Source organism: Coccidioides immitis (genome assembly GCF_000149335.2).
Source record: "Coccidioides immitis RS genomic scaffold supercont3.2, whole genome shotgun sequence".
NCBI lineage: Eukaryota > Fungi > Ascomycota > Eurotiomycetes > Onygenales > Onygenaceae > Coccidioides > Coccidioides immitis.
The window spans coordinates 4,758,448-4,786,422 of NW_004504309.1; the positions used below are offsets into that span (position 1 = coordinate 4,758,448).

The window sequence follows — 27,975 nt, forward strand, 5'->3', positions numbered from 1 at the left end:
AAGCTTATATAATTTACATAAAATAAAGCAGCTGCTTTAGTCAGAAAATTCACTAGATATAAATATAATTAAGTCTGCTTGACTATAAGTAAAAAGATATATAACCTTTTATGAAACTTTACACAAAATTGAGCCTATAAAGAAAGTTTGTCTGCAAGTCTAAAATAAGCTTTTATAAAAGAAGATTTAATAGTGAATTAAGCAAATGTTATATCATATTCAAGAGATTATACAGCTTGGGAAAAAGAATAAGTATAATGAGAATAATTATAAGAATTCTAAACAGTATAAAGATCAGTATTTAAAGAAAAAGATCTTAAAATAGCAGAATCTAAAAAGAGATTGCTGAGCTAGTAAATTAAAAGCTGCAAAAACTCTAACAGCTTTAACAAAAATGCATCTCAGAAGTTTTTACTTACACTAGTAATTATAGCTATAAGAAAAGTATAATACTCAAGTAAATTACTACAGATCTATATATATTTTCTGATTTTAAAACAATTGCCAGCTTGAATTTGATCTTAATTATAATTTTTAATGCCTGAAAATAATCAGTTTTATTCAGTTACTATTCATATTCAAGCTCTAGCTTTAGTTTCTTGAGAAATATTAGTTAATAAAGACTTTACTGCTCTAGAACTTTCTACTAAAACTCTCTATATAATTGAAAAATAAGTTAGAGACTACAGATATCCCCTTGTCTGTAGATTGAGGCACAAGTAGTGTGGTTTCTAGTGTGTAATAGAATACAGAGGACTACATATCATAATTGGTTAATATGAACTTATTACTATATGCTAAGATTTTAATAATTATAACCATGTTCTATTGACTAACACTTCTGAGAAAGTCTAGAAAGTATATTGCTCTGTCTCACCATCTAACTACCTGGCCAAGTAAGAGTATAAAAATTAAGCCAGCATAAATATTTAAATTAAAGGTATATTGACCAGAAATATCTTTCAAAAGAGCTTTTTTGACCATGGTTAAGGTATTAGAGAGTGCTGTATGAAAAACAAAATGCAGATTTTTATAGAAAGATGTATTTCTTGCACCAACATGTTGTAACTTTATTAATAGTTTCAGATGCTCTAGCTAATGGATTTGCATTTTGATTTGCAGTGAACTCTATATAAGTAGTATGATATTTTATTGGCTTTTAGATCAATGTTAATCACTAGTGTTGTATTCAAACAAAACCACGCTAATTGTACCTCAATCTATGGATAAGAGGATAAGTCTTAAAAGAATCAGCAAATTAATATACTCTAAAGAGATAGATTTTAGTAAAGAATCTAAGATATTAAATTTAATTTACAAGAATAGAGCTGGCTAAGAGAAATTTATATTTTTATCTTTAAATCTAATATATTTTACTCAAGTGTTTGATGAATTCTACAGTATTATAGCTTTATTAATATTAAATTTACTTCAAAATCTGGTCTAACTAAGTCTATAAGAGAGAACAGACTAAAATTTACTATTACTTATAAGAATTAAATTCTAGATAACTGAAAAAATATTATCTACAGAGTACATAAATAAAGATTTTAGTTATCTTAAAGCATCAACAGAAAGCTTTTTAATTTTGCATATAGGGAATAGGTTTACAGACTTATAGTCAGATCTGTTATTTGTATTTGGTAGAGGTAGAAGAAAATTTTAACTTTTATATTTTAAGACTATCTTATTTATAAAAAGAAGAGATTTTTATTATATTTAAACTGCAAAGATTTCTGTAGAGAAGCAGAAAGCTTAAAAAAATTAAATAAGCTTAATATTATAAGAAAAGCTAAGATAAAAAAAAATAAAAGCTTAATACTACTATATAATAAATAAAGTTTTATAAAATTTCTAAAAGAAAATCAGTCTTTTAGTTTACAGAAAAGAATAAAAAGCTAGTTTATAAAGATAATAAAGAAGTAGATTAGTATAAATATTAAAAAATTTAAATATTTTCTGAATTTCTACTAATTTCTTTGTTTTATTTTAACTAGAAAGATTCTTATTTCCAAGCTTATTCTTTTTATAAAAAAGTATTTTAAGGATTAATTAAAGACTCTAGTGTAAGAAGATAAAGCATCAGCATATATTTATTTTATAGAGAGAAAGTTATAAGGTAGTTCACTACTAAATAAGCCACACTACTAAATGAGCCAAATCTTCCACTACCAAATTCCTCTAATGTTCAACATTCAATATACAATAACATGGTTAACAATGTCTTAATTAGGCTTGCAATTAAAGACCTTGGATCACAAGAGGCTTTAAATTATACTATAACTATAAGAAAGTACTCAGTTAACTAAGAGACTCTGTACTAATAACATAAAGACTTGCAACTTGCTCAGAATGAAGCAGTCTTCTAATATAAGAAAAAGCTCCCTAATATACAGAAGATAGAGCTTCTGAATTATATAAATAAGCTCTCTAGCTGTGGTCTTGTCATTACATCTCAGATTCTACAAAATATTGTCCAAGAGATGACAGAAGAGAATATTAAAATTAACTAGATTAATTAATTTTGTAAGCAGTATAATAACAAGATTAAATGCATTTATCTTAAAGCAAGTAATCAAAATAAGCAGGTAGCAGATAATTATCAGTGCTTTAAGCACTTCTATAAGTATGCTTGTAATTTGATAATTTATTTAATTAATTGAGATTGTTGATGCTGGCTAACTAGTTGATTATAGTTAGAGCAGAAAATCAATTAATATAATCTTGAGCCTCTAAACATCTATAATTTTGATAAAAAAGAATTTCTTATAGACTTCTGTTCTATCTTAAAGTAATTAGACTCTATTAAAGCTCTACAAGCTGAAAGAAATGCTGCTATCTAGAATAATAGTTGGAAAGTTCTCTTATTACTCTGCTCAGTCTCTGCTAAAGAAATTACACTATCTTCAGCTCTTATTTACCAGAGCAAATCACAAGATCTTCAGAATATATAGCTAGATCATTATAATAAAAGTAAATGAGTTTACTCTGTAGCTTCAACAAATAATTAAAGCAATAATAAATATAAACTAGAGTAGTTAAAATAAATTTTCAATCAGCATACTAAGAAACAAGCTAGTTAAGAAAGATGTCTGCTTCTACTAAATAAGCATTTCTCTTATATAAATATGAAATTTATCAAATATACTGACTGTAAAAAGATTCTTCTTATAATTCTCTTACTGTATTTAACTTATTATTTATAATCTCTTGATATTAGAATCTTTAAGCTGCTAGAAAAGGCATATTTGAACAAGTTAAAAGCATTACTATATTATAAAATAAGCTATATTTGAATGATAAAAAGAGATTTCTAGAGATTATTTAATATGGCTTGAAAGAAGACTTTAACAGTTGAAAATATACTTGCTGGCTTTGTAAAGACAGAAATTAATTCTCTAAATTCTTAATATTAATTATATTAATTTGAAACTACTTAAGTCTCTACACTACTAATTAAATTCTCTATTTCTAGCAATATGCACCAGCTTTAACAAGAGATTAAAAGTATACATCTTTAGCAAAATCTAAATTCACAAAGTATTAAATAAGTTATTCAAGGTAGTAAGTAATTTACTCTTTATAACAGACTGCTAGAATATAAGAATTAGTATCTAAAATTAACTCTAGTGATAGAGAAGTAATACTGTAAGCAAGACAAGCCTCTAGATCTACTTAATAAAGATAATTTTAGTTAAGTACAGTTCTGATCTCTAATAAAAGTTTTTAAGACATGCAAGCATCTGGATGAAATAAAGACTGAAAAAGCTGATAAAATTACTTAAATATAAGAGATAAAGCTTTAACAGAAGCTTTAAAAGAAGCAGACTGCTAGAAATATTAAAGAAAGATAAATTAAATAAAAGAATATTTGTAAAAAGATCTGTAAGTAATAAGAGACTGAAAAAACCAAATATACTAGATAAAAAGAGACATAATATATTGCTTATAAGAAAAAGAAGACTTTACAACTAGCAGAGAAGAAAAAACAGACAGTTAAATATACTACTAAATACTAGCAGTTAGAGCTTCAAGCACCAGCTTCAAAGTGCTGTTAAAAGAACTTCTCTATTAAAGAGTCTTAATACAGAGAGTTTATATAATCTTTCAAAAGAGAGAGTAAGAGCTCTACAAGTCTCTCTAGCAAGATATTAGACTCTCTAGCTAAGAAATCTACTGTTAATATTTCTTTAAATTCTTTTCTATCTACTCTCTGAATCTCTTCCTCTGGCTGTAATATTAGGCTGTCCACCTGTTTATTTTCCTAACTATACTAATTCTTATGCTTTAAAGAACACATTCATTTAATATTTAATAGCTATTTAATAATAAAGATCTGGTTGTTGAGATATTTAATAAATTCATTGTGTGGAGCATTTGGTGAAATTTGGCTTGTTTAGTGGTGTAGCTTGTTTAGTGGTGAACTACCTTATAGTTTATATAAAATAAAGTAGCTACTTTAGTTAGAGAATTCACTAGATTTAAATATAATTAAATCTGCTTGAATATAAATAAAAGAACATATAACTTCATATAAAGCTCTACATAAAATCAAGACTGTAAAAGAAGTTTAACTGTAAGTCTGAAATAAGCTTTCACAAAAGAGATTCAACAGTGAATTATATGAATTTCATATCATATTTAAGAGATTATACAGCTTGAGAGAGAGAATAAGTATAGAGAAAGTGATTATAAGAGTTCTAGAGAGTATAAAGATCAGTGTTTAAAGAGAAAGATCTTAAAACAGCAGAATCTAGAAAAAAATTACCTAGCTAGTAGATTAGAAGCTGCAGAGACTCTAGCAGCTTTCTACATCTTGAAGATATGAATACTTGGGAGGATGTAAAAGAGGAGAAATAAATCCATGATCAAAGGTACAGGCTGATCCATACTAATTTGGTGCAATGTATTTCTGGTACAAGCCTAATTACTAGCACGGCAAAAACTTCTGGGACACACCTCTGTACAGCTTTGTTGATTATTTTATCATGGTTGGAAGTTTGAGGGTTGGATTTTGAAATTGCAGTCATTGAGTGGTTAAGGTGTTGGGTGATTGAAATGTTATGGGGTTTGCTGAGTGCATTTATGTTATGTGAAATCTGTGCACAAAATGTAGCGGGATGAACACTTTAGGCTGCTGTTTTTTGGTTTACACTGCTCTGCACACTTCTTCTCCCATGTTGGCTCATACATTGATAAATACTATGATAGGTAGAATCAATTGAATAGCCCACTTCATATTGATACTTCCTTCTTTGCCTTTACCTGCCTGATGAAATTGCTGCCTTTAATATTTTGGGCGCAAGTCTTATACAACCATGGTGAAGCAGAGGAATCAAAACAATGGTCTAAATAAAGTCAGACTTCCCTATGTGTTCTTTACTATTGCTAACACTTATACTGCAGATTTTGCCTACTTCTCTTTTGCTACTTCAATTGGAATATGAAAAGGTTCTTGGTCAAACCACAGCTGTCGTTATTGCAGAAAGCTGCCGCTCATCAAATGTGGCCAAGCTACTTTCAGAGCACGACAGGGATGTCTTCTTAGGGAGACTTGAGGATTCAACCTCAGAGCTCCAGAGTGTGCAAGCACGGTGTTTGAATTTACAAAAGCAATTACAATATGTACAAACAAGACTTTCCCAGCTTCACACTGTCCTTCAATTCAAATTCCGACAAATCAAGACCTTCAAGGTGGCCGTCCTTTCCTGTGTGTTTCAAATGAGATATTGATCTTTCTTTAGACAGAAGCCAATTGCCTAGAAGCGATATCTGCCACTATTGCCGGGACTGAAGCTGACAAGCAATGTTTGGCTCGAGAGATTTCTAACATGAAATCACGCCTATCGCAGTTGCGCGTACAAAATAATTCTTACCAGACAGCTATATCGGAAAGGCTGGCCCTGCAGAAAAGCATCAATTTGTTGGAGTCGGAACTTCAGAATCAACGACAAGTTGTGATGTCCGCAAAACACAATGATTCGGGACGGATGGGTAAGGAGAGTAACTTAACCGCCCACGAGATATTGAAACAGAAACATTCAATGGAAAAGCTGGAGATGAGATTGAAGACCGAAGTGGATAAACGCACAGCCCTCGAGAATGAGATAAAAGAGCTCAAAGTTAGGTTGCACATCGCTGAAGGAAAGCAGTCTGAGGTGGAAGTTGCGCCAAGGAGCCATTTGGATAATTACTTGGGAGCTGCAAGGGAAGCGGAGTCACAAGACTTTATGCCGGGACCTGTGCGGCGCCGACCGCAGATAGCCATCGCAACCCCGGGAAGATCAAAAAATTGTCAACCTGTTAAAAGTTTCTCTACGCTTCCGGGTGATAAATCCCTTTTTTCTGTCACGCCTTTCTTGAGCCGGACTAATATCGATGTCGACACTGCGCACATTATGTCCGAAGAATTTAAGCGTTCCCCAGCATCTAGGGAGGGGAGCACGCCGCCGAGACTTGAAGCGAGTGTCAAGGATACCAATTCTTTTGAGAATCATAAGCCGGGGGTTCAAGAACACATGACGCAGCGTATGCAAGGGCGTCACGACAGTCTTGACTTGTTGGCTGAACAAACGATGCAAAATAATATCTCGGCCTTGCGTTTGACTGACAAAGCGTCCCGACTCGGCATTTCCGAGATGGGGCGCAACGCCGTGAAACGGCGTCGGGTTCTCGGGGCAAAACGCGAGAAAGCATTGTTTGACTTGAGTGATGGACTCAATAATTGCGCCGAAGACCGGGAAGCTGAGACGCAAACGCGACAATTTTCACCCTTAAAACGACGTCTAAGGCCGGTATAGTCTTGGCCCACCTTGTGTCAAGCCTGGCGGCTCTCTGAGAAGCTTATATATATAGGGAAACCCTTCCGAGAGCCGGGGAAATTACCCCCTGACTGTCCAGAACCTCCACATACCCAAGTTACCACGTCAACATCTATGTTGACTAAAAAAATGGTTCCTGGCAAGTACCAAATGGCAACGGGCAGTCCTAAACACTTCCGTTCTGTCAAAGTACAATGTCTGATTTGATAGCATATCTCTTTCGTTTTAACCCAATAAAATATGCCTCTCTTGACTCCTGTGGCTGAATTTAGTTCAGAGTACCATTAAATGGGATCAAGAACACAAACCTTCCGTGATGAATCCGGCTTTTCTCTATGCACTTTTTGAAAGAGGGATTTTAAGCGGAGTTCGAGTTGTTGATCTTCATTCCCTTGATAGAATTTGCAAATGAAATGCCCTCCTGGCTTTAATACATCGTAACTGAAGTTCACCGCAGCATTACATAGATCCTATGTCATGTAAGCAAACCCAAGGCCTCTTTGGATGCTGCACTGTTTCTCGTACCATACTTCGGGCATGATCACGGAAACCCAGCCCGCTAGTATTCATCATCCTATTATACGGGTCATTAAGACTTCGTTTCCAATAGCCAGTGGTTAGTTTCCAGGGAGCAGACATATCACTTAGAACAACATCGACTGTACCTTCCCCAGCTTCTGTCTGAGGAGAGTGGTCATCGCAGGGTTCTCTGGAAATACGCTCACTAACATCCTTTTCTCTGTCAATGTATCCCGGTTCGAAGGTCTCCACCTCATTGGCAGTCCGAGGTTTTTGGGGAGTTCTCGAGCAGAGTTCCTCTCGAAGGGGTCTGCCTCTGTCGGGATTTCTCAGGAATTCCCGAATATATGCCTGAATCCTAGGGGAAAGGAAATTTCCCTGGATCGTTGATACGCCTTTAGGTGGCTGGGCAGGGATAATGTCAATCCCCAGGACCCTCCCATTCGGATGAGTTAAGTCAACTGCAACCTACAATAAATATCAAGCATTAGATGATAACAAAGCAAGAGTGGTAGAAATGCCTGCCTGAGACCAGGAACCAGGAGCATAACCCTGAACACCACTGTTAGTAGCTTCATAATTCACGATAAGGTTAAATTGAATACCAGATCAACAACTGTTTGCCCAGGCTCAAATATGCGATAGTGATTGTTAATCTAGAACTAAATTACCAACTTTGCCAAATACTTTTTTGAAAGTATCAGACACAAGGATATACCTGTAGTAATTTAAATGCTGCACGGCTCTTTAGACCCCGTAGGTTCGCCTCTCGCCAGTATATATCCTTAAACTGTCTTGCCTGCCATTGTTTTGAGGAAGCGAATCGTCGTGATTGTGACATAAATACATAAGATGTCTGAAGAATGGGGGGGGCCAAAGCAGAATGGCAAATGCAATTTGGTGGCCACATATTGGACCTGAAGCCTCTTAAATCTGTGGGTAGAAGGCAGGTATGTTTTGCATTCAGGCAGATGATCAGACTGTGGCTTGTAAAGGGGAAGTAATAACCACCCAACATCTTTTACCACCCCATGACTGCGATTTCAAAATCCAACTCTTCTACGGAGGTGCGTCCCAGAAGTCTTTACTCACGCTAGTAATTATAGCTGTATCAAAAGTACAATACTCTCCACCCAAATTACTACAGACCCACATGTACCTTCTGATTTCAAAACAATCACCAGCCAGCTTGAATCTCATCTCAATTATAATTTTCAATGCCTGAAAATAATCAGTTTCATTCAATTGCTATTCACATTCAAGCTCTAGCTTTAGTCTCTTGGAGAATACTAGTTAACAAAGTCTCTACTGCTCTAGGAATTCCTGCTAAAACTCTTTGTATAATTGAAAAATAAGCTAAAGACTGTAACTATAAGTCTCAAGAGAACCAGTAAATTAATATTTCATTTATTGAAGATGTAAAGTAATCAGAACACTTTGAAAGAGATAGATTCCAGTAAACAATCTAAGATATTAGATTTGATTCACAAGAATAGAGCTGGCTGAGAAAAATTTACTGAGATTCTTATCTTTAAATCTGATATATTTCACTTAAGTATTTGGCAAATTCTGCAGTATTATGACTTTATTAATATCAAATCTACTTGAAAACCTGGTTTAACCAAGTCTTGTTATGAATCCTGCAGCATAACAGCAGAATACACAGAATGATTAGATGAGACCTGATAAAACAGAATCACAGACTGTTACAGAGAAACTTTAAGATAGAGATTATGTGACTAATGATACAACTGATAAGCTGACCAATTACACCAAGCATGATAGAACTGATTGAAAAATATAGTAAACATACTGTAGTAAAATAGATAAAATAGCTTAACAGAACTATTACCAGAGAAGCATCATGTATATAAGAATATGTATTACCAGAGATCTGATAGACTTGTTTATTGTGATCAATTTTTTTATCTATCTACTAGATATCTTTAAATCAGATACTTTTATATCTTGACTACTTTCTGTATTATTGAAGTTTTGTAATACTGTATAATTATATCTGATTCTGCTACTCTTGAGAAGATACTATAGTCTTGTTCTAATTCTGTCATATCTGTACAGAAACTTTTTGTTGTCAGAGCAAGACTGCTAGCTTAACTGAAGCACTATTGAATTATTAATTATTATTTTAATCTGTAAACTGTTGTTACTTTCTGTAATACTCTTCAACTCTAAAAATTCCAGAGTATCACACAAATATACAACATATTAATTATCTCTGACTCAGAAGAGAATATACTTGAGATTTCAAACATTGTATACAAAGAAAGAACTTTCTGTATTATGTTAAAATAAAGATGTAACCCTACTATTCCATATTAAGATCTAATAAAATATAGAAACTATATCTGTATTCAAAGCACTAGCTGTTCAAATCTCACACTCTTTTCACAACTTAGTCAACTCTTGTTAAAAATAGTTGAAACTACATTTATTTGAAAGCTATTTCTCTACTTAAGAAGCTTTTCAATTTTCAAGTAAATTGTCTTGCTGGTTGTTAAGATATAAGTGGAAATAAATGGTGCAAGCTTCAACCTTGTCAGAAACACTTCTCACACTATTACTTAGTAATCACAAGATCTTTTTGTCTGAATTTTGAGAGACAAGCTCAATAACACTCTTTAAACAAACTACTAAAATTTCTTTATTATATCTCTACTATTTGTTGTATTATTATATTCTTTCTACTTGAAAAATCTCTTACCAGTTACTTTTTTATTTTGATTTTTCTTGTCAAGACTCTTGCTTACTTATATTTTGTTGAGATATGTTAAGCAAGCTAAAACTCTTATCTTATCTTATCTACTTTCATCTTATCTCTCTTTCTCTTCTTATCTGATCTTTGCTCTTCAGACTTTGCACCAGCATTAAATCAGCTCTATAAACTTAATACTCTTGATATAGCTAAGCTAAATTAATCTCTGCAAATTTTGACCAATTTCTACTAAATACTAGTAAGGTAGTTCACTATTAAATGAGCAACACCACTAAACAAGTCAAATTTTCCACCACCAAATCCCTCTAATATTCAACATTCAATATGCAATAACATGGTCAACAACACCTTAATTAGGCTTGCAATTGAAGATCTTGAATTACAAGAGACTCTAAATTATACTACAATCACAAGAAAGTACTCAGTTAATTAAGAGATTTTGCATCAATAGTATAAAGGCTTGCAACTTGCTCAGGATGAAGCAGCCTCCCAATATAAGAAAAAGCTCTCTAATATACAGAAGGCAGAGCTTCTGAATTATATAAACAAGCTCTCTAGCTGCAGCCTTGTCATTACATCTCAGATTCTATAAAATATTGTACAAGAGATGACAGAAGAAAATGTTGAAATCAACTAAATTAATTAATTTTGCAAGTAGTATAATGACAAGATCAAATGTATTTATTTCAAAGCAATTAATTGAAACAGACAGGTAGCAGATAACTATCAGTGCTTTAAGCACTTCTATATGCTTGTAATTTGATGATTTATTTGATTAATTGCAATTGTAGTTGTTGATACTAGCTAACTATTTGATACTTATAAAGTAGTTGGAGCAGAAAATCAATCAATATAATCTTGAGCTCTCAAACATCTACAATCTTGATAAAAAAAAATTCCTTCTAGGTTCTTGCCATGCCTTAAAGTAATTAGTCTCTATTGAAGCTCTACAAGCTAGAAAGAATGCTGCCATCTAGAATGATAGTCAGAAATTCCTCTTATTGCTCTGCTCAGTCTCTGCTGAAGAAATTGTACTATCTTCAGCTCTTATTTACCAGAGCAAATTGTGAGATCTCCAGAATATATGACTAGATGATTATGATGGAAGTAAATGAGTCTACTTTGCAGCTTCAACAAATGGTTGAAGTAATAATAAATATGAATTGAAGTAATTGAAACAGGTTTTCAATAAGTATACTAAAAAACAAGCTGGTCAAGAAAGACATCTGCTTCTACTAGATGGGCATTCCTCTCATATAAATATAAAATTTATTGAATATGCTGACTGCAAAAAGATTCTTCTTATGATTCTTCTGTCACATTCAATTCACCATTTGTAATCTCTTGATGTTGAAATTTTTAAGCTGCTAGGCAAGACATATTCAAACAAGCTAGAAGCACTACTATATTACAGAATAGACTATATTTAAATGACAAAAAGAGATTTCTGGAGACTATTTAATATAGCTTGAAAGAAGGCTTTAACAGTTGAAAATATACTTGCTGGCTTTGTAAAGACTGAAATTAATTTTCTGAATTCTCAATATTAACTACACCAATTTGAAACTGCTCAAGCCTCTATACTGCCAGTTAAACCTTCTATTTCTAGCAATATGCACCAGCTTTAACAAGAGATCAAGAGTATACATTTCCAGCACAGTCTAAATTCACAAAGTATTAAATAGATTATTCAAGCCAGTAAGCAGTTTGCTCTTCATAATGAACTGCTGAAATATGAGAATCAGCACCTAAGATCAACTCTAGTGACAGAGAAGCAATGCTGCAAGCAAGGCAAGCCTCTAGGCCTACTTAATAGAGATAATTCTAGCCAAGTACAGTTCTGGTCTCCAACAAAAGTTCTTAAGGCACACAAGCATCTGGATGAAATAGAGGCTGAAAAAGCTGATAAAATTGCTTAAATACAACAGGCAAAACTTCAACAGGAGCTTCAAAAAGAGCAGGCTGCTAGAGATGCTAAAGAAAAATGAATTGAACAGGAGAATGCTCATAAAAAGATCTACAAGTAATGAGAGACTGAAAAAATCAAATGTGCTAGAGAAAGAGAGGCACAACATGTTACTCATGAGAAGAAGAAGGCTTTACAACTAGTAAAGAAGGAAAAATGAACAGTTGAACATGCTACTAAATACTGGCAGTCAGAACTTCAAGTACCAGCTTCAAAGTGCTGTTGGAAGAACTTCTCTACTAAAGATTCTTATTACAGAGAGTCTATATAATCTTTTAAAAGAGGAAGTAAAAGCTTTACAAGCCTCTCTAGCAAGGCATTAGACTCTCTAGCTGAGAAATCTACTGTTAACATTTCTTTAAGTTCTTTTCTATCTACCCTTTAGATCTCTCACTCTGGCTGCCATATTAGGCCATCCACCTGTTTATTTTCCTAACTACACTAATTTCTATGCTTCAAAGAACACATTCATTTAATATTTAATAGCTATTTAATAATAAAGATCTGGTTGTTGAGATATTTAATAAATTTGTTGTATGGAATGTTTGGTGAAATTTGACTTGTTTAGTGGTGAACTATCTTATATTCTATACTGTTTGGTAGCTGAGAAATCAGAATTAATTAGTGAAAAATAGCTTTTTAAATACTTATAGTAACTAAGTTTTTGAACTAGAAACAAGCTATAATATAGGCTACTTTGCAAATAAGAGTAGTTTTTATTAATTTTTCTGTATTTAAGAAAAAAATCAAGCTAGATTTCTAGTGACTTGACAGATTTACTATCTTTTTCATCTGATAAAAAATATACTAGCTTTCTGGTACTGCTATATCTGAAAAAATCAGCTACTCTTCTTATATTTCTGCTCAGAATATATCTTATTTTTATAGTACTAGCTCTGATATCTTGAATATGAGTCTTTACTACTAAATTTAAAAATATTCTCAGCTGATTTCTGAAAGCTTTTCTGTAAAAAGCTCTTTAGTTTGATACTTCTCTTTAAAAAGTATACTTGCTAGTACTAATCTAACTAATTTTTAAGATATAATTGCTTATATCTCTTAGATTTACTAGCTTGCCCTCTTGCTCTTTACTCTTTTAATAGTTTTTCTATAGTTTTTACTGTAGAAGCTGTTCTCATAATTACAGTCTTTAAAGAAAACTATATAGTTTGCTAGTTTTCTCAAAAAACTAGTTCAGAATTTAATAGATATATCTTTGACTAAAGAAAAATCTATTATATTAAGATTTTCAGCTCTCAGTAAAACAACTGAACTAGTTTAGATTAACTAGCAAGTGGAATACAAAATAACCTCAGAAGATCTTCTTAAGAAAGTAATTTCAAAAGATTATCTTCTGTTTTCTTATTCAAGAAGATACTTCTTGAAACATAGTTAAAATGCCTTCTACTTCTGATTCTTCTTCTGAATCTGAACAGCAAGATCTAAAGTCAATTCTCAAGCTTCTTGCTAAAGAATCTCAGAAGAAGAATCATGTTCTTGTGCAAAAAGAACTAAATACTTGTATCTTAAGTATACAAAAAATCTTGAGAAAAGAATTATACAGCTTGAAAATCAGAAAAAAGCAGCTACTGACAGTAGTAATACTTCATAAAGCTGCTCTCAAGTGAAAGTATCTGCTAGTAATGCTTTCAAATTATATTCTTCTGCTCTAAAAACTGGACTAAATACTGAATCTTCAGTTAAATCTTCTTTACTCTCTAAAGTAAATGGTAAAGAAGATAAAAAATTGTTCTCTGAGCCAAAACTCTTTAGAGAAAGAAGACTAATTCTCAAGATGAATACTCAAGTACTTGAAGAGATTAGTAACAAAGCTTTCTTCTTCAGAAATAGAATAAATGACAGCTTTACTGAAGCAAATATTACTGAAAAACCAGTTATTTCTTTAATTGCTAAGTTATTTAGAGGCCAATCTCTAATTTTAATAATAACAGAAGACTTTTCAGCTGATTTTCTTCAAAAACACAAGCAAACTTGAATATCTATATTCTCAGATCTAATGAACTTTAATATAGAAAGCATGAAAATTCACAAAGATAAGCACTGGGGAGTCTTTATAGTTCATGATATCTCTACAGAGATCTTCAATATAGAGAATAGATTATCTCTTCTAAAAGAAGAGATAGAAATTTTTAACTCTATCTCTTTAAAAAGAACCCCAATCTGGCTATCTTCTGCTGAAAATAGAATACAAAAAAGACATGCATCTGCTGTCTTTCATGTTTAAAATACTACAATAGCTGAAAATCTTAAAACAGTTGTGATTGCTAGACAGAATCTTAAAGTTTGTAAATATAAACAGTCAGAAAGATTTAGAAGCACTGTACAATACTTTAACTGTTAAATCTATAGACATAGAGCATCAAACTGTAAAAAAGAAGCCAGATATAATATCTGTACTCAAAAACATTAAACAAGTATGCATGAATGCTCAATTTGTGAGATTACTGGAAGAAAATGTATACACTCTATATTAAAATGTGCTAATTGTTGAGAAAATCATGTGGTTAAAAGTACAGAGTGTGTTTTCTTCAAAAAATTCAACTATTCAGCACAAAATACTAGTAAATCAATGTAACTAGTAAGAGCTGAGCAGAATCTTTCCAGAACTAAACCTGTTTCTAAGAGATCTCATAAAACAGATTCTGAAGATGAAAATCAAGTTGTAATCTCTAAGAAGAAGATTAAAGTTAAACTATCATTTATTAATTTATGTTAAATAAAACTTCAAACACTTTTTCAAAATTGATCTTTCTTCAGAATAATGTTGGAAGAAATGAAAAGTCAATATATACATATCTTAATATTGAGTTTGAAAAGAAAATTGATTATATTTTATTTCAGGAACCATGGATGAGCTCAGATAATCAGTTTACAGTCTCTCATAATGCATATTATTGCATTCTTTCTGAGAATAAAGATTTGAGATCTAGAGTAGCTATTTTTGCTAGAAAACAGTTCAGATATTAACCCTGCTTAAGATCTGATATATGCTCTAGTAATGATCTTCTAGTTATAGATATTAAAGATAAATACAATCAGTTTGAAACTATACAACTGATAAATATCTATAATCAAAAAGATCTAGAGAACAACTCAAATCTTTGAACTATTGAGAGAGAACTAGTAAATATCTCAGCTTCTCAATACTCTATTGTTACTGAAGATATGAATGCTCACCATTTATGGTGGAATTCAAATATAGTCAATTCAGTTAAAGCTGAAAAACTAGTAGAATAGCTTGAGGAGAATAATATGGATTTAATAAATGAGATAGACAGAGAAACTTTCTTCAGATCAAATCTATTATCTAAATCAATTATAGATTTAATCTTCTTCTCCACCAACTTAACTTAAAAGATACATGAGTGATGAATTGATGAAGCTTTTCACTCTGGCTCTGATCATGAAACTATTCAATTCAGTATTGAACTAAATACTGAAAATCTTGTTGAAAATCTACTTTATTCAAATTAATATAATTTTCAGAAAGCTAATTGGAATGAAGTAAATAAATCTCTTCTTCAAAATCTAGAAAAAGAAGAATTTCAATAGATTTTAATAGAAAATACTCCAACAGAACTTGAATTAGAAGTAATTAAATTAAGAAATCTAATTCAAATCTTCATTAAGAAACACATTTCCAAAAAGAGAATAACTGAAAGATCTAAGTCTTGGTGAAATAATAAGCTAAAATCAAGAGAAAAGCTATAACAAAAGTCTTTAGAGAACTGAAGAATAAGCAGATTAGCTTAGAGTTCTTTCAACAAACTAGAAATAACTACTTTAATGCTATTAAAGAGACAAAGTCATCTTGTTATAACAAATTTCTGGAGAATGCTCAAGAAAAAAAAGTTTTTAAAGCATATAAGTATACTAAAGAAAAAAGAGTAGAGAAAACTTCTATTCTAAAATTCTCAGACTCTGAAAATAAAATAAAAAATAAAGCTATCTTATTTAAAGAGAAATGCAATACTTTTATAAAAACCCTTTTCAGAGAACTATCAAGTTATTCACTAATGGATTAAAATAAATATTATGAAAATTCAGATTCAAAATAATCTAATCTTCAAGAAATAGAGATCAAGAACTTTATTTTTTCAGACTTCAAAATCAGTACATCTGGCTCAGATAGTATATTCTTTCTTACACTACAAAAAACCTATCCAGTATTTAAAGATAGATTTTTCAAGTTATACTCTATACTATTTGAAAAGAAATATCATCCAGAAATCTGGAGAGAAGCTACTGAAGTTATTCTAAAGAAATTAAATAGAAAAGCTTCAATATTAAAATCTTACAGAATCATCTCTCTTCCTAACTGCTTGAAAAAAGTTATAGAGAGAGTTATTACTTTTAGACTTTCTTACTGAGTCTCTTAAAATAAACTATTATATATTAATCAGTTTGAAGGAAAGAAGCAATACTCTGCTATAGATACTATAATAAGTTTGGTACATAATGTTTAATTAGCAAAAGTCAATAAATTGGTAGCCTCAGCTCTTTTTATTGATATAAAAAAAGTATTTGACTATGTTTGATTAAATAGACTCTTAAAAGTATTCTCTGATTGGCAACTATCTAAATTACTAGCTATATCAATTTTTTATTTTATGCAAATAAGAAAAATTCAACTGGTTTTTAATGGTGAGAAACAACAAGAAAAGATATCTATAAATATTGGAATTTCTTAAGATTCACCTTTATCTTCAATATGTTTCTCTATATGTACTATATTTCTTTTTAAGGATGATAATGATTCAGATCTTAAAGATATCAGAATTTCTAGTTATATAGATGATACTAAACTTGTTGTTTTTTCTTTCTTAACAGAAGAAAACTGCTCTAAGTTAGATAAAGCTTTACAAGTAATGTTTAATAGACAAGATTCTCATGTAGTTCAATTTGATATGGAAAAAACTTAGTTAATCCACTTTACTAAATCATTTAGTAAAGATAACTCAGTTAAACTACATAATCAAGTTTTCAAATCAAAAAGACTAATAAGATAATTAGAGATTTGGCTTGACAATACTCTTGCTTTCAAGAATCATATTGAAATCAAGATATCAGCTGCTGAAAGAGTTCTTAATTAAATAATTAAACTCTCAAATACTGAAAAAGATCTTATTTTTCAAGCTATAAGATAATCTTATATAGCTTGTATTATCCCTGTAGCTGATTATAGTGTTTAGATTTGATGAAAGAATTAAAAAAATCTTTTTAACAAGTATAAAAAACTTCAAAACTCTGCTTTAAGAACAATTCTAGAAGCTTTTAAAACTTCTCTAATTTATACTATAGAGATTGAAGCTGCTATTTCTCCTGCCAAAGTAAGATTGAATAGACTCTGCAGAAATTATGCTTATAGATTATTAAAGATATCAAAAGAATATATAATTAGAGAAAGAGTACCTTCTAGCCTTCTATCTTATAGCAATAGTGTTGATCTTGATTAGGAAAGGTTTTTAAATTAAAATTAATCAGAATTAAATAATAAATATATTGAATAAACATCAACTAAAAGAAAAAGAAGAAAAATCAATAAACAAAAAAAGTATTCAAGTTAACTATTCAGAATTTATTTAATAATTTCAAATATATTATCTTCTCTAAAAATAAAGAGAATCAAAGCAAAATGAAATGCATCTTAATCTGAAAATTTAGCTGATTTGATAGATATTCAAATTAAAAATTCAGACAAGAAAATAGTTAAAGAGAGTCATATAAATAAAATTAAAAATTTAAATAATAAATCTTTAATTCTCTATTCAGAAAGATCAAAAGCTGAAGAAAGTTAATATACTAGTGCTGGTGTATACAATCTATAAAATAATATTAGATTTTTATAGAATCTAGACAAATATCTTAAAGTCTGTAATACAGAACTGTTTACTATAGATAAAGTATTTAAATTACCAAGTTCTATCTCTCAGTCTCAATCAAGATCAATATTAGATATCTTGATCTTTTCTGATAGTCAAGCTGCTATTCAGAGGCTTATGAATTAAGATCTTAATTCTAGCTTATATTATGTTCAATCTATAAGAAAAACTGCTAAGTACATTAAAAATCAGCATATTAATCTACATCTTCATTAGATTCCTGCACATATAAATATACATGAAAATAAAAAAGCTGATCTAGTAGTAAAGAAAGCTACAGAATTAAATTAAGTTTATTTTGAGAGATATATATCTCTTAGAATATAAAGAGATAAATAAATAAACAAGCAATAATAAAGTAATAGAAAAATCTTTTTAATAAAGAAAGTTCTACAAGTTACTACTTTTAATTCAAAATAAAATTCAGATGAAAAGCATCTACTCTTTTTATATCTAAGAAGATATAATCAACTATCTGTTAATTACAGCTTGATTATAGATATTTCAGATCTTATCTAATAAGATTATCTGTCTATCTTTCCAATTTATGCTATTTTTGTAATTATGTTGAAAATCTAAAGCATCTATTATTAGACTGCTCAGCTTATTATACTGAAAAAAGAAAAATTTAACAAGAACCTAATATTTCTTAACTATCTTTAAATTTTATTTTTAAAACTGAATTAAGCCTAAAATAACTAGATTTATTTCTGAAATGTACTGAAATAGCTACTAAATAGTAGCTTTTTCAAATATACTAATTTTATCTCTCTTTTATTTGTATTATATTGCTACAAGAATTTTTGTTTTTCTTTAAAATTGATATTATATACTATCTGTTATTTAACTTTTGTAGAAGAAGAACATCTCATATTATCTTAAAATACTTTAATTTTTTCTTTTTCAGTTTCTATAATATATACTAAGTAAATTCTAACAAAGAAGCTGCTAGATAATCTTTATAGTTACTAACTACATAAGACTATAAAAAAAAAAAATAATAATAATAATAATAATATTATTAATAATAAACCAGTTTTTCTGTAGGTTTTATCTCTTAAGAATAATATACAGAGACAAGACTTAGCTTGAGATATTACCTAATTTAATTACTGTAATTTATTTTTAATTTTCAGACTGTAGAAGCTTGGCTCAACTATAGTGCTCAGCACTAGTAATAATCTTAATAGTTATGCAGAAGCTTATTACAAATCCAGTTTTATTAAAGTTATAATATAATTTATAAATAAGTGAAATCTACAAGTAAAAGATATTTTTTCAACTTTCTCAATCATTTACTTTAATATGTCAGAATGCCATTAATTTACAATAAAAATACAAGATTCTCTATAGAAATAGAGAGCAGGATTAAACTTGCTATTTCTACTTTTAAAAAGCAAGAAATTAGCTTAATTACTGAAGCTGCACAGCTATTTAATATGTCTTATACTATCTTATATTATTGAGTGAAAGAAAGATGTGTATAAATTAGTTTACATACAAATTTAATTAAATTAACTGAGTTTGAAGAGAATCAGCTAGTTTAATAAATTCTAGATCTAGTTAAACAAGAAATCTCTCTCTAATTAGTATTTATTGAGAATATGATTAATCATCTTTTTATTATGCAAGATTTTATCTCTTCTCTCTCTTATATTAGCCAGAACTAGGTGTTAAATCTGATTAAATACTATACAGAGCTTAAATACTACTATTCTAGACACTATAATTACAAGCAAGCAAAATGTGAGAATAAAAAGATTTAAGATTATTTAGTAGCTAAATATTTAACTCTAAATCTCTACTTTCTCAGCTAGTTAATTTAGCATCTTCAGTTATTCTGAATTCTACAAACATTAAGTGGTAATCTCCAGTAGTTGTATAGGCAGATGGATAAGATTAAGAATCTTATAAAATAAAGACTTGAGAGCTTATTCAGAGCTTAATAAAAGAATTTGACTAAATTATAAAGATCTGTAAATATAAAATAGTTAATATTATTATTATAAATATCAGAATATATTTGCTGCAAATAAGAAAGAGAAGTAAAAATATATAAGATCTAAGTATCAAATTCAATATAAAGAAGATCTAACTAGAAAAAAAATCACTAAGCTTACTATTTTATCTGCTTAATCTGTTAAACAGTCAGTTGCTCAACTCTTTAAGTTTACAGTTTCAAAGTCTGCATTATATTTGCAGACATTATCAAGATGTACAAACTGCTATATTTTAAGTTATACAAGAAGAGGCTGCTGCAGTTCTATTACAATGTAATTTAATCTATTTAAAGGTTATTGAGCATAGATATTTTGAGTTAAATTCTAGTTAGTTGAGATGCCTTACTTTATTCTTTCACTTGCTTAGAGATTTCACTTGCTTGTGGATTATGTTAACTAAGGTAGTTCACCACTAAACAAGCTACGCTACTAAACAAGCCAAATTTTGCCAAATGCTCTACACAACAAATTTATTAAATATCTCAACAACCAGATCTTTATTATTAAATAGCTATTAAATATTAAATGAATGTGTTCTTTGAAGTATAGAAATTAGTGTAGTTAGGAAAATAAACAGATAAACAATCTAATATTACAGCCAGAGTAAGAGATTTGAAAAGTAGATAGGAAACAATTCAAAGAAATATTAACAGTAGATTTCTCAGCTTGAGAGTCTAATATCTTGCTAGAAAGACTTGTAGAGCTCTTACTTTCTCTTTTAAAAGATTGTATAGACTTTTTATAATAAGACTCTTTAGTAGAGAAGTCATTTCAACAGTACTTTAAAGCTGGTGCTTGAAGTTCTGACTGCTGGTATTTAGCAGCATGTTTAATTGTCTGTTTTTTCTTCTCTGCTAGTTGTAAAGTCTTCTTCTTCTTATAAGCAACATGTTGTATCTCTCTTTATCTAGTATATTTGATTTTTTTAATCTTTTGTTACTTGCAGATTTTTTTATAAATATTCTTCTGTTTAATCTGTCTTTTTTTAATATTTCTAGCAGTCTATCTCTTTTAAAGCTTCTGTTAAAGCTTTATCCCTTGTATTTAAGCAATTTTATTAGCTTTTTCAGTCTCTATTTCATCTAGGCACTCATATGTCTTAAGAACTTTGATTAGAGATCAGAACTGTGCTTGACTAGAATTATCTCTATTAAGTAGGTCTAGAGGCTTGCCTTGCTTGCAGTGTTGCTTCTCTGTTACTAGAGTTAATCTTAAATACTGATTCTTATATTCCAGCAGTTTGTTATAAAAAGCAAATTGCTTACTAGCTTGAATAATTTCTATATTTATTATTACTTCAATCATTTGTTGAAGCTGCAAAGTAGACTTATTTGCTTCTATTATAATCATCTAGTCATGTATTCTGAAGATCTCACAATTAACTCTAATAAATAAGAGCTGAAGGTAGTGTAATTTCTTCAGCAGAGACTGAGCAGAGCAATAAGAGAAACTTCTAACTATCATTTTGAATAATAGTATTCTTTCTAGCTTGTAGAGCTTTAATAGAGACTAATTACTTTAAGATGTGGCAGAAGTCTAGAAGAAATTCTTTTTTATTAAAGTTGTAGATATTTGAAGGCTCAAGATTATATTAATTAATTTTCTGCTCCATATGCCACTCACAAAATTAATTAATTCAGTTGATTCTAATATTCTCTTCTGTCATCTTTTATACAATATTTTGTAGGATCTGAGATGTAATAGTAAGGCTGCAGCTAGAGAGCTTGTTCATATAATTCAGAAGCTCTGTCTTCTGTATATCAGAAAGCTTTTTCTTATATCAGAAGACTGCTTCATTCTGAGCAAGTTGCAAGTCTTTATGCTATTAATGCAAAGTCTCTTGATTAACTGAGTACTTTCTTACAGTTACAGTATAATTTGGGGTCTCTTATGATTCAAGATCTTCAATTGCAAGCCTAATTGAAGTGTTGTTGACCATATTGTCACATATTGAATGTTGAATGTTGGAGGAATTTGGTGGTGGAAAATTTGGCTTGTTTAGTGGTGTGGCTTGTTTAGTGGTGAACTACCTTAATCCACAACTGAGCAGGACACCCAAGTGCACTGGGACACCAAATTCAAAATATCTTGAATGCCTTAATCAAGCCACTTCAATGTGCAAATATGCCACCAATTCACAATAAAAATGCAAGAAACTCTATAGAGATAGAAAGAAGACTTAAGCTTGCAATATCTGCTTTTAAAAATAAAAAAACATTTTTAATTTATAAAGCTGCATGCTTATTTAATGTGCCACACTCTACAGAGTACTCTTGTTTATTAACTTATAGATCTACACAGATGAATTTATATGCAAATTCACATAAATTAACTGAGTCTAAAGAGAATCAGCTAGTTTAATAAGTACTGAATCTGAACAAATGAGAACTATCTCTATAATTAGTATTTATTGAGAATATAGGCAACTATATTCTTACTACTTACTCTCTGCCTATTACTTCTGTTTATATTCTGAAGCCTCTGAAGTCGGGTCAACATCAATCTCAATCTCGTCCATGTTCTCAACAGGAGAACCTTCAGCCTCGTTATGAGACTTAGAAACGTCTGCAACCTGGCGTTCGAGCCCGTCCTGTTCTGCCCTACCATTGTTCCCCTGTGAGTGTGCTTGATCAACACCTTGGGGAGTTCTCTCAGCGGCCTCCCTCACACGACGGGCCATCATCTCTGCCGCTTCCTGCTGAAGAGCCAGCCGGGCCGCTTGTTCATCTGTCTCTCTTTGCAATCGCTCACGCTCGGCGTCCCGTTCGGCGCGGACTTCCTCGGCTGCTTGAGCTGCCCTCTCATGCGCATGTTTCTCCACCCGCTTCAGCTCAGCCGCGTGGGATGCAGCTCTGTCTTCATCAAGCTGAAGCGTGCTACTGCACATCATGCTCAAATAGCCGGTCAAGTGGAGATCGTGAACTAGCTTGTTGCTATGAAGCTCCGTCCCTTTATCAACCACTATCAGGATGACTGGCCAGAATTGCTTCCTATCCTAGACTTTGCAGCTGCTACCCTGGAGCATGAATCAACTAGATTGGTACCTTTTCTAGTGACCAATGGTTATGAGCTTCGGACCTCTTTTGATTGGCATCCACTGAGTAATGGGATTAGCCGAACAGAACTGCAGAATCGCCAGGCAGCCAGAGATCAGCTCAGACAATTTTTAAGTGGCTTGGAAATTGGCAAGAGACCTAATGAGAAAGGCTCAAGACCGACAGAGGAAACAGGCCAATCCCCCCTTCACCAGGAACGCCCCTGGACCTATCCTATGCACGCTGCAGAATCTTTGGAGGGCAGTGAATTGTAACTAGATAGGCAAATAGATCAAATAAACTTCTTTTGCTCCTTCCCCCAAGAATACGAATATCCCCAGAGGGTAAGAATCCGCCCCCCAAAAAAAAAAAAAAAAAAGGGCTGCGAAGCGATGTGCTCAACAGCGGCGATTCGGCCCAAGGACATAGGAGTAATGTGCCTTGGGAAAACTCTTGAAAAGGTGAGTCAAGAGCCGGAGCGGACGCCGAAGATCTTTGACTTGAGATATCGGGAGAAAATGTTTCGGGATGAACTTAAGTCTACAATAAATGTGGGCAATCTACTACCTCTGCTCCACAGCATAAGCTCTCTTTCGCTTCATCTGCCTCTCCCACGCTGGCATGGCCCACTTCACCATGTACTCAGACATCATGAGCTGCTTCGCCGTTGGTCTTTCGGCTGGTTCAAATGCCATCATGGCCCTCAGCATATCCTCCAGAGCTTTGAGCTCGCCACCAGCAACATCCCATTCACAGGCTTCTGGCATCTCACCCCGGCCCATATCCCACATCCGTTGGTGAAGATGACGGAATACAGGTGTGCCGATGCGCTGGAAGTTGGTGATCCATGAACCATCTGGGTTGAAGAACTCAGAGTGGTTAGTCCAGGAGCCCCACCATCGTGCGGGCAGCTGTCCCAAGGTGTTGACCATCTCAGCAATGATGTCGTCTGGGTCCCATGCAAAGGTTTCAAAGAGCGGCCGTTCGCTCATGGCATCATATAGGACAACACCCAGCGTCCATATATCAGCTGCAGTGGTGATGTGAATTCGTTGAAGGATTCTTCTGGCGGGGAATACAGGGCCGGTGTGTGACTGTTGGAGATGGTGTTTTTGAAACAATAAAAGACGTCCCATAGTCTGAGATAATAATCTCAGGATCCATCACCTCGTTCGCAGGCATGTTCCAAATCATGGGATAAATGACACACGGTGGTGCGTGGGGTGTGCTAGGCTTTCCATCAAGGCGCCGGGTAGGAACCTCATATGGCTTGCCATGGTGCTGGTACAGTTCAGTTGTACTTAAATTGTCAAAGCCCGGGACATGAAGAAGAAAGTTGTCCAGATGGAGATCTGTCTGATTCAGTAATTTGGATGAGCAATCAAGGGACAAGGCTGTATTTGACATACCTCCATGGCATACATCGTTCGCATGCAGATAGTTCAAGCCCATGATGAGCTGGGCAGCAATGGATCTGGCAGCATCTCGTGGAAACATAAAGTTTGTACTGTTCTCCTTTGAATTGGCTATGCTGCAGCCAGCAGACTCTCCTACCAAGCACAGATGATACCCATTGGGACCGTCAAAAGAGAACTGGTCAAGCAAGGTTGGGATAAATTGCCTTCCGAGACAATTCGGTTCACCTTTTGTCAATAGACAGAGAGTTTCATTCTCATTACTGCCCTGTGAAGCTCCTGCAACAAGTATCTTCAGCGATACATAGCACTGGAGCTGCTGGTCATGGGCGAGCCAGACTGTTGAATAACCACCAAATCCAAGCTTGTGAACTATCTTGTAGCGACCTCCACAAAAGGTGTCTCCAATGAAGGTTGGATGGTACCCGCCGGGCCTGTATCCTTCCAAATCCTCCACATCCGACTCGGGGTAGTAAATCCTTTCGGCTTCCGAAGGCGGTGGCTCGGCCATGGAATGATAACACGGAAATGATGTCCTGGCTGAGAAGCAAGTCTATGTCGCGTGAGTAGAGATTTATGAGGAAGCCTTTGGCGATGTTGCTGAAAGACAGCGAACCGAGAAAACAAAGGTCCAACTCTGCTAACAGGAGAAAAATCTCCAGCCAATGCTCATTGTCTTCTTGATGTGTGAGGAGTTGATGAAATGTTCGGGTTAGCCGCTGATGACGGCTGAAAGACAAAACAGCCAATGCTAGCAGAGCTAAGGCAGGCTATGCCTCAATTAAGGATAGGCTGGTGTGATCACAGCCTCGCACACCAACAGGCGCCAACATCACAGGCAGTCTGTCATTGATTTGACCAAATCAATACCTCCGAGCATCAACCCCTGAGGATTATTATCTGGGCTTCAGGAGAACCCCGCTTTTGCGCTCTCTTCCAGTTGCGCTTGAAAGATGTCAAAACCATGCACGAGGGATTTTCTCCTGAATCGCCTTTTTGCTCCTTTCTTTTCGCCCTCAAACATTATCCGGAAGCAGTCTCAGCGGAGCTTGGAAAGTCATGGCTTCGTGGTATGATATAGGTTTGCCCTGGGGAGTCCTCAAAGTTGTGGCTTTTGGTGTGAAATATTTAGCCTGCAAAGGAAGCAGTCACCAGGTGTGACGATTGCTCAGGCTAATAAGAAACTGAATTCCATTAGGTAGCTAATCAACGAAATATGAAGCATGAGGAAGAAAAGAAAAAGAAAGGAAAGATGCAGGCTGCGGTGCGGTTTATATAGCCAAGCAACGGGGAGTCCCGGCTTTGAGCCCTGGCCCTAAGCCCTAAGTAATCGAGATAACCCAGTTTAGAGCCTTAGTGCTGTCACACCAGATAGAGAGAGCCGTAGTAGATGGTTTTAGAAGTCAGAAAATCAAAGATGAATAAGCCATTTTTGGTGGTCTTAGAAAGAGCCAGAAAGCCAGAAATCCAAAAAGTACCCAATTGCTCATTGGTTATTATGGCCATCAATTAGCAGGCACGCGCAGTGTACGGAGTATATGTATCGGCTTTACCCTTCAATTATTTAGTTCCCCTCGCATGAGGCAGCATCGAGGCGTTCTCTGTTTGGAGTTGACCCCGAGTGGCTTGCCCACAAAGCAAAGTGATGAAGGGATTTACTATGTCGCAGCCAAATGTAGCAAGTCCAACGGTATTAAGCAATGCTAAACTTAAAATGGTTAGTTTGTGCCACCTTCTTTGCAGCTTGGCAGCCAGAATTGCTTGGCATACCAGGTACTCCGTACAGAGTAATTCGAATAACTTGACCACTGGGCACCTTCGAAAGGCTTGAACTGTGACCTCTTCTGCCTTGACCTTCATCATATAATCAAAAATGATGGGTGTCAAGCAAACAGTTAACTTGTTCCTTATTAGTTTGAATTTTTTCTTTGCCTTCAATGTGGTCTCTGGCCTAGACAAGTTCACCCAATTCAGCTCCCTTCCCAAATCCTTGTTGCCAATTCAACTTGACGATTCAAGCTACAACGAGATTGTATCTGATCCTCGCGATTACCATGTCGCTATTCTTCTTACGGCAGTTGAGGCTCGTTATGGATGTCAACTATGTCGAGATATGCAGCCGGAATGGGATTTGTTAGCGAAGAGCTGGAATAAGGCCTCTCATCCTTCGACAAGACTACTCTTTGGTACACTCGATTTCGATCAAGGGAAAGCTGTTTTCCAAAAGGTAGCGAGAAACATTCAAGAATAGATGACATTAACTGAATGTGAGGCTAGCTCATTCTTCAAACCGCCCCTGTGCTACTCCTCTTTCCTCCAACTGTTGGACCTGCTGCTAGACAGAACAGTTCGCCCCTTCGATATGATTTTAATGGGTAAGTCATGGCAAGGGAAATTCACGTTGGCATTGGAGCATCATTTTGATCTACTCCAGACCTGTTTCCGCGGACCAGCTTTACACCTGGATTAGCCGCCACCTTCCCGAAAGTCCAAGCCTTGATATAGTTCGTCCGGTAAACTACACCCGAATCCTGGGAATAACTACTTCCCTTCTCTGCTTTATTTCGATTTTTGCAGCCTGTTCTCCCTACATCTTGCCAGTTGTACGCAACCGAACTATATGGGCTGCTATGAGTTTGATTGCCCTCCTTCTCTTCACGAGTGGTCACATGTTTAATCACATTCGAAAGGTTCCATATGTGACTGGTGATGGCAAAGGTGGAATAACCTATTTTGCTAGCGGGTTTTCAAACCAGTTTGGGCTGGAAAGCCAAATCATTGCTGCAATATGTAAGTCCCAGCTTTCCTAAACTATGGAAATATGAATATCTAGGTACTAATATTTATTTTCAAGATGGGCTTTTGTCTTTCACTATCATAGCATTAGCCACAAAAACACCACAGATTGTTGACACCAAGGCACAGCAGGCAAGTGTTGTTATTTGGACTATGATTTTATTAGGCATGTACAGCTTTCTCATGAGTATTTTCCGAGCTAAAAGTGGAGGTTACCCATTTTTCCTTCCACCATTTTAACAGTTTAAAAGTGCTGTTACTCTGAACTTGTACTTTACTTATTTTTTCTTTTTATTTTTTTTCTTTCAGCTTTATTTATATATACTCTATATGCACTTATTATATTGTTAAGGAATTCAACATAGGTTTCATGAGTGTTCCCAGGATTTGGGGTACAAAAGAGCTAAGTAGGTCTGATGCCCACAGCTGGTAGAAGAAAATCATGCATAAAATATAGAGATTCTCTAACTAGAAGACTGAACACTGAGATTCTTATAATTCATGCAAATCATGCAATTCTTATACATTCAGAGTTGAGAATTATGTGAGTTTCTCTAAACACCTGATATCATCTGATACTTGATTGACCTATATTCATAACATGTTTTGAAAATCTAAAGCACTTACTATTAGATGGCTTAGCTTATTAAACTGAAAGAAGAAAAATTCAAGAAGAACTTGATATTTCTCAACTATCTTTAAATTTTATTTTTGAAACTGAGTTAGACTTAAAATAGCTGGTTTTATTTCTGAAATATACTGGAATAGTTACTAGACAGTAGCTTT

General features: G+C 33.3%; 6 protein-coding genes across 6 annotated transcripts; 3 read left to right on the forward strand and 3 right to left on the reverse strand.

Annotated features, from left to right (window-relative positions):
• The first annotated feature begins 5,093 nt into the window (after positions 1-5,093).
• Positions 5,094-8,278, forward strand: CIMG_07240 (uncharacterized protein). The gene is made up of 4 exons (XM_001243343.2): positions 5,094-5,357; positions 5,407-5,694; positions 5,745-6,794; positions 6,856-8,278. Exons 1-4 carry the CDS (start codon positions 5,319-5,321, stop codon positions 6,940-6,942), a joined length of 1,464 nt encoding a protein of 487 aa, XP_001243344.2. The 5' UTR covers positions 5,094-5,318; the 3' UTR covers positions 6,943-8,278.
• Positions 5,803-8,402, reverse strand: CIMG_07241 (21S rRNA (uridine(2791)-2'-O)-methyltransferase MRM2). The gene is made up of 7 exons (XM_001243344.2): positions 8,059-8,402; positions 7,946-7,996; positions 7,866-7,892; positions 7,459-7,808; positions 7,347-7,395; positions 7,130-7,291; positions 5,803-7,077 (listed from the first exon to the last, which is right to left on the reverse strand). The coding sequence occupies exons 1-7, from the start codon at positions 8,356-8,358 to the stop codon at positions 7,006-7,008; spliced, it is 1,011 nt and encodes a 336-aa protein (XP_001243345.1). The 5' UTR covers positions 8,359-8,402; the 3' UTR covers positions 5,803-7,005.
• A 3,808-nt stretch (positions 8,403-12,210) lies between these two features.
• CIMG_13126 (uncharacterized protein) lies at positions 12,211-12,363 on the forward strand (the record flags this gene model as incomplete). The annotated part of the gene is made up of 1 exon (XM_004445412.1): positions 12,211-12,363. One exon carries the CDS (start codon positions 12,211-12,213, stop codon positions 12,361-12,363), a length of 153 nt encoding a protein of 50 aa, XP_004445469.1.
• Positions 12,364-22,203: 9,840 nt separating this feature from the next.
• Positions 22,204-23,339, reverse strand: CIMG_11923 (uncharacterized protein). Its single transcript, XM_012358735.1, has 2 exons — positions 22,389-23,339; positions 22,204-22,331 (listed from the first exon to the last, which is right to left on the reverse strand). Exon 1 carries the CDS (start codon positions 22,831-22,833, stop codon positions 22,399-22,401), a length of 435 nt encoding a protein of 144 aa, XP_012214158.1. The 5' UTR covers positions 22,834-23,339; the 3' UTR covers positions 22,204-22,331; positions 22,389-22,398.
• A 202-nt stretch (positions 23,340-23,541) lies between these two features.
• CIMG_11924 (CMGC/SRPK protein kinase) lies at positions 23,542-25,586 on the reverse strand (the record flags this gene model as incomplete). Its single annotated transcript, XM_012358736.1, has 3 exons — positions 24,388-25,586; positions 24,098-24,330; positions 23,542-24,072 (listed from the first exon to the last, which is right to left on the reverse strand). Exons 1-3 carry the CDS (start codon positions 24,902-24,904, stop codon positions 23,542-23,544), a joined length of 1,281 nt encoding a protein of 426 aa, XP_012214159.1. The 5' UTR covers positions 24,905-25,586.
• Positions 25,587-26,261: 675 nt separating this feature from the next.
• Positions 26,262-27,518, forward strand: CIMG_07243 (oligosaccharyl transferase subunit). Its single transcript, XM_001243346.2, has 4 exons — positions 26,262-26,620; positions 26,671-26,768; positions 26,828-27,183; positions 27,248-27,518. The coding sequence occupies exons 1-4, from the start codon at positions 26,267-26,269 to the stop codon at positions 27,427-27,429; spliced, it is 990 nt and encodes a 329-aa protein (XP_001243347.2). The 5' UTR covers positions 26,262-26,266; the 3' UTR covers positions 27,430-27,518.
• Positions 27,519-27,975: the final 457 nt, after the last annotated feature.

What these genes read in the sequence shown, in the direction of transcription:
- CIMG_07240 (XM_001243343.2), top strand. Translation starts at nt 5,319, where the DNA reads ATGGTGAAGCAGAGGAATCAAAACAATGGTCTAAATAAA. An exon ending in AAAACAATGGTCTAAATAAA is followed by an intron (nt 5,358 to 5,406) that starts GTCAGACTTCCC and finishes CTTATACTGCAG; the next exon opens with ATTTTGCCTACTTCTCTTTT. An exon ending in TAAAACGACGTCTAAGGCCG is followed by an intron (nt 6,795 to 6,855) that starts GTATAGTCTTGG and finishes TTATATATATAG; the next exon opens with GGAAACCCTTCCGAGAGCCG.
- CIMG_07241 (XM_001243344.2), bottom strand. Translation starts at nt 8,358, where the DNA reads ATGTTGGGTGGTTATTACTTCCCCTTTACAAGCCACAGTCTGATCATC. An exon ending in GGCAAACAGTTGTTGATCTG is followed by an intron (nt 7,893 to 7,945) that starts GTATTCAATTTA and finishes AGTGGTGTTCAG; the next exon opens with GGTTATGCTCCTGGTTCCTG. An exon ending in CTCCTGGTTCCTGGTCTCAG is followed by an intron (nt 7,809 to 7,865) that starts GCAGGCATTTCT and finishes TATTTATTGTAG; the next exon opens with GTTGCAGTTGACTTAACTCA.
- CIMG_11923 (XM_012358735.1), bottom strand. Translation starts at nt 22,833, where the DNA reads ATGATGTGCAGTAGCACGCTTCAGCTTGATGAAGACAGAGCTGCATCC.
- CIMG_07243 (XM_001243346.2), top strand. Translation starts at nt 26,267, where the DNA reads ATGATGGGTGTCAAGCAAACAGTTAACTTGTTCCTTATTAGTTTGAAT. An exon ending in GGAAAGCTGTTTTCCAAAAG is followed by an intron (nt 26,621 to 26,670) that starts GTAGCGAGAAAC and finishes ATGTGAGGCTAG; the next exon opens with CTCATTCTTCAAACCGCCCC. An exon ending in CCAAATCATTGCTGCAATAT is followed by an intron (nt 27,184 to 27,247) that starts GTAAGTCCCAGC and finishes TTTATTTTCAAG; the next exon opens with ATGGGCTTTTGTCTTTCACT.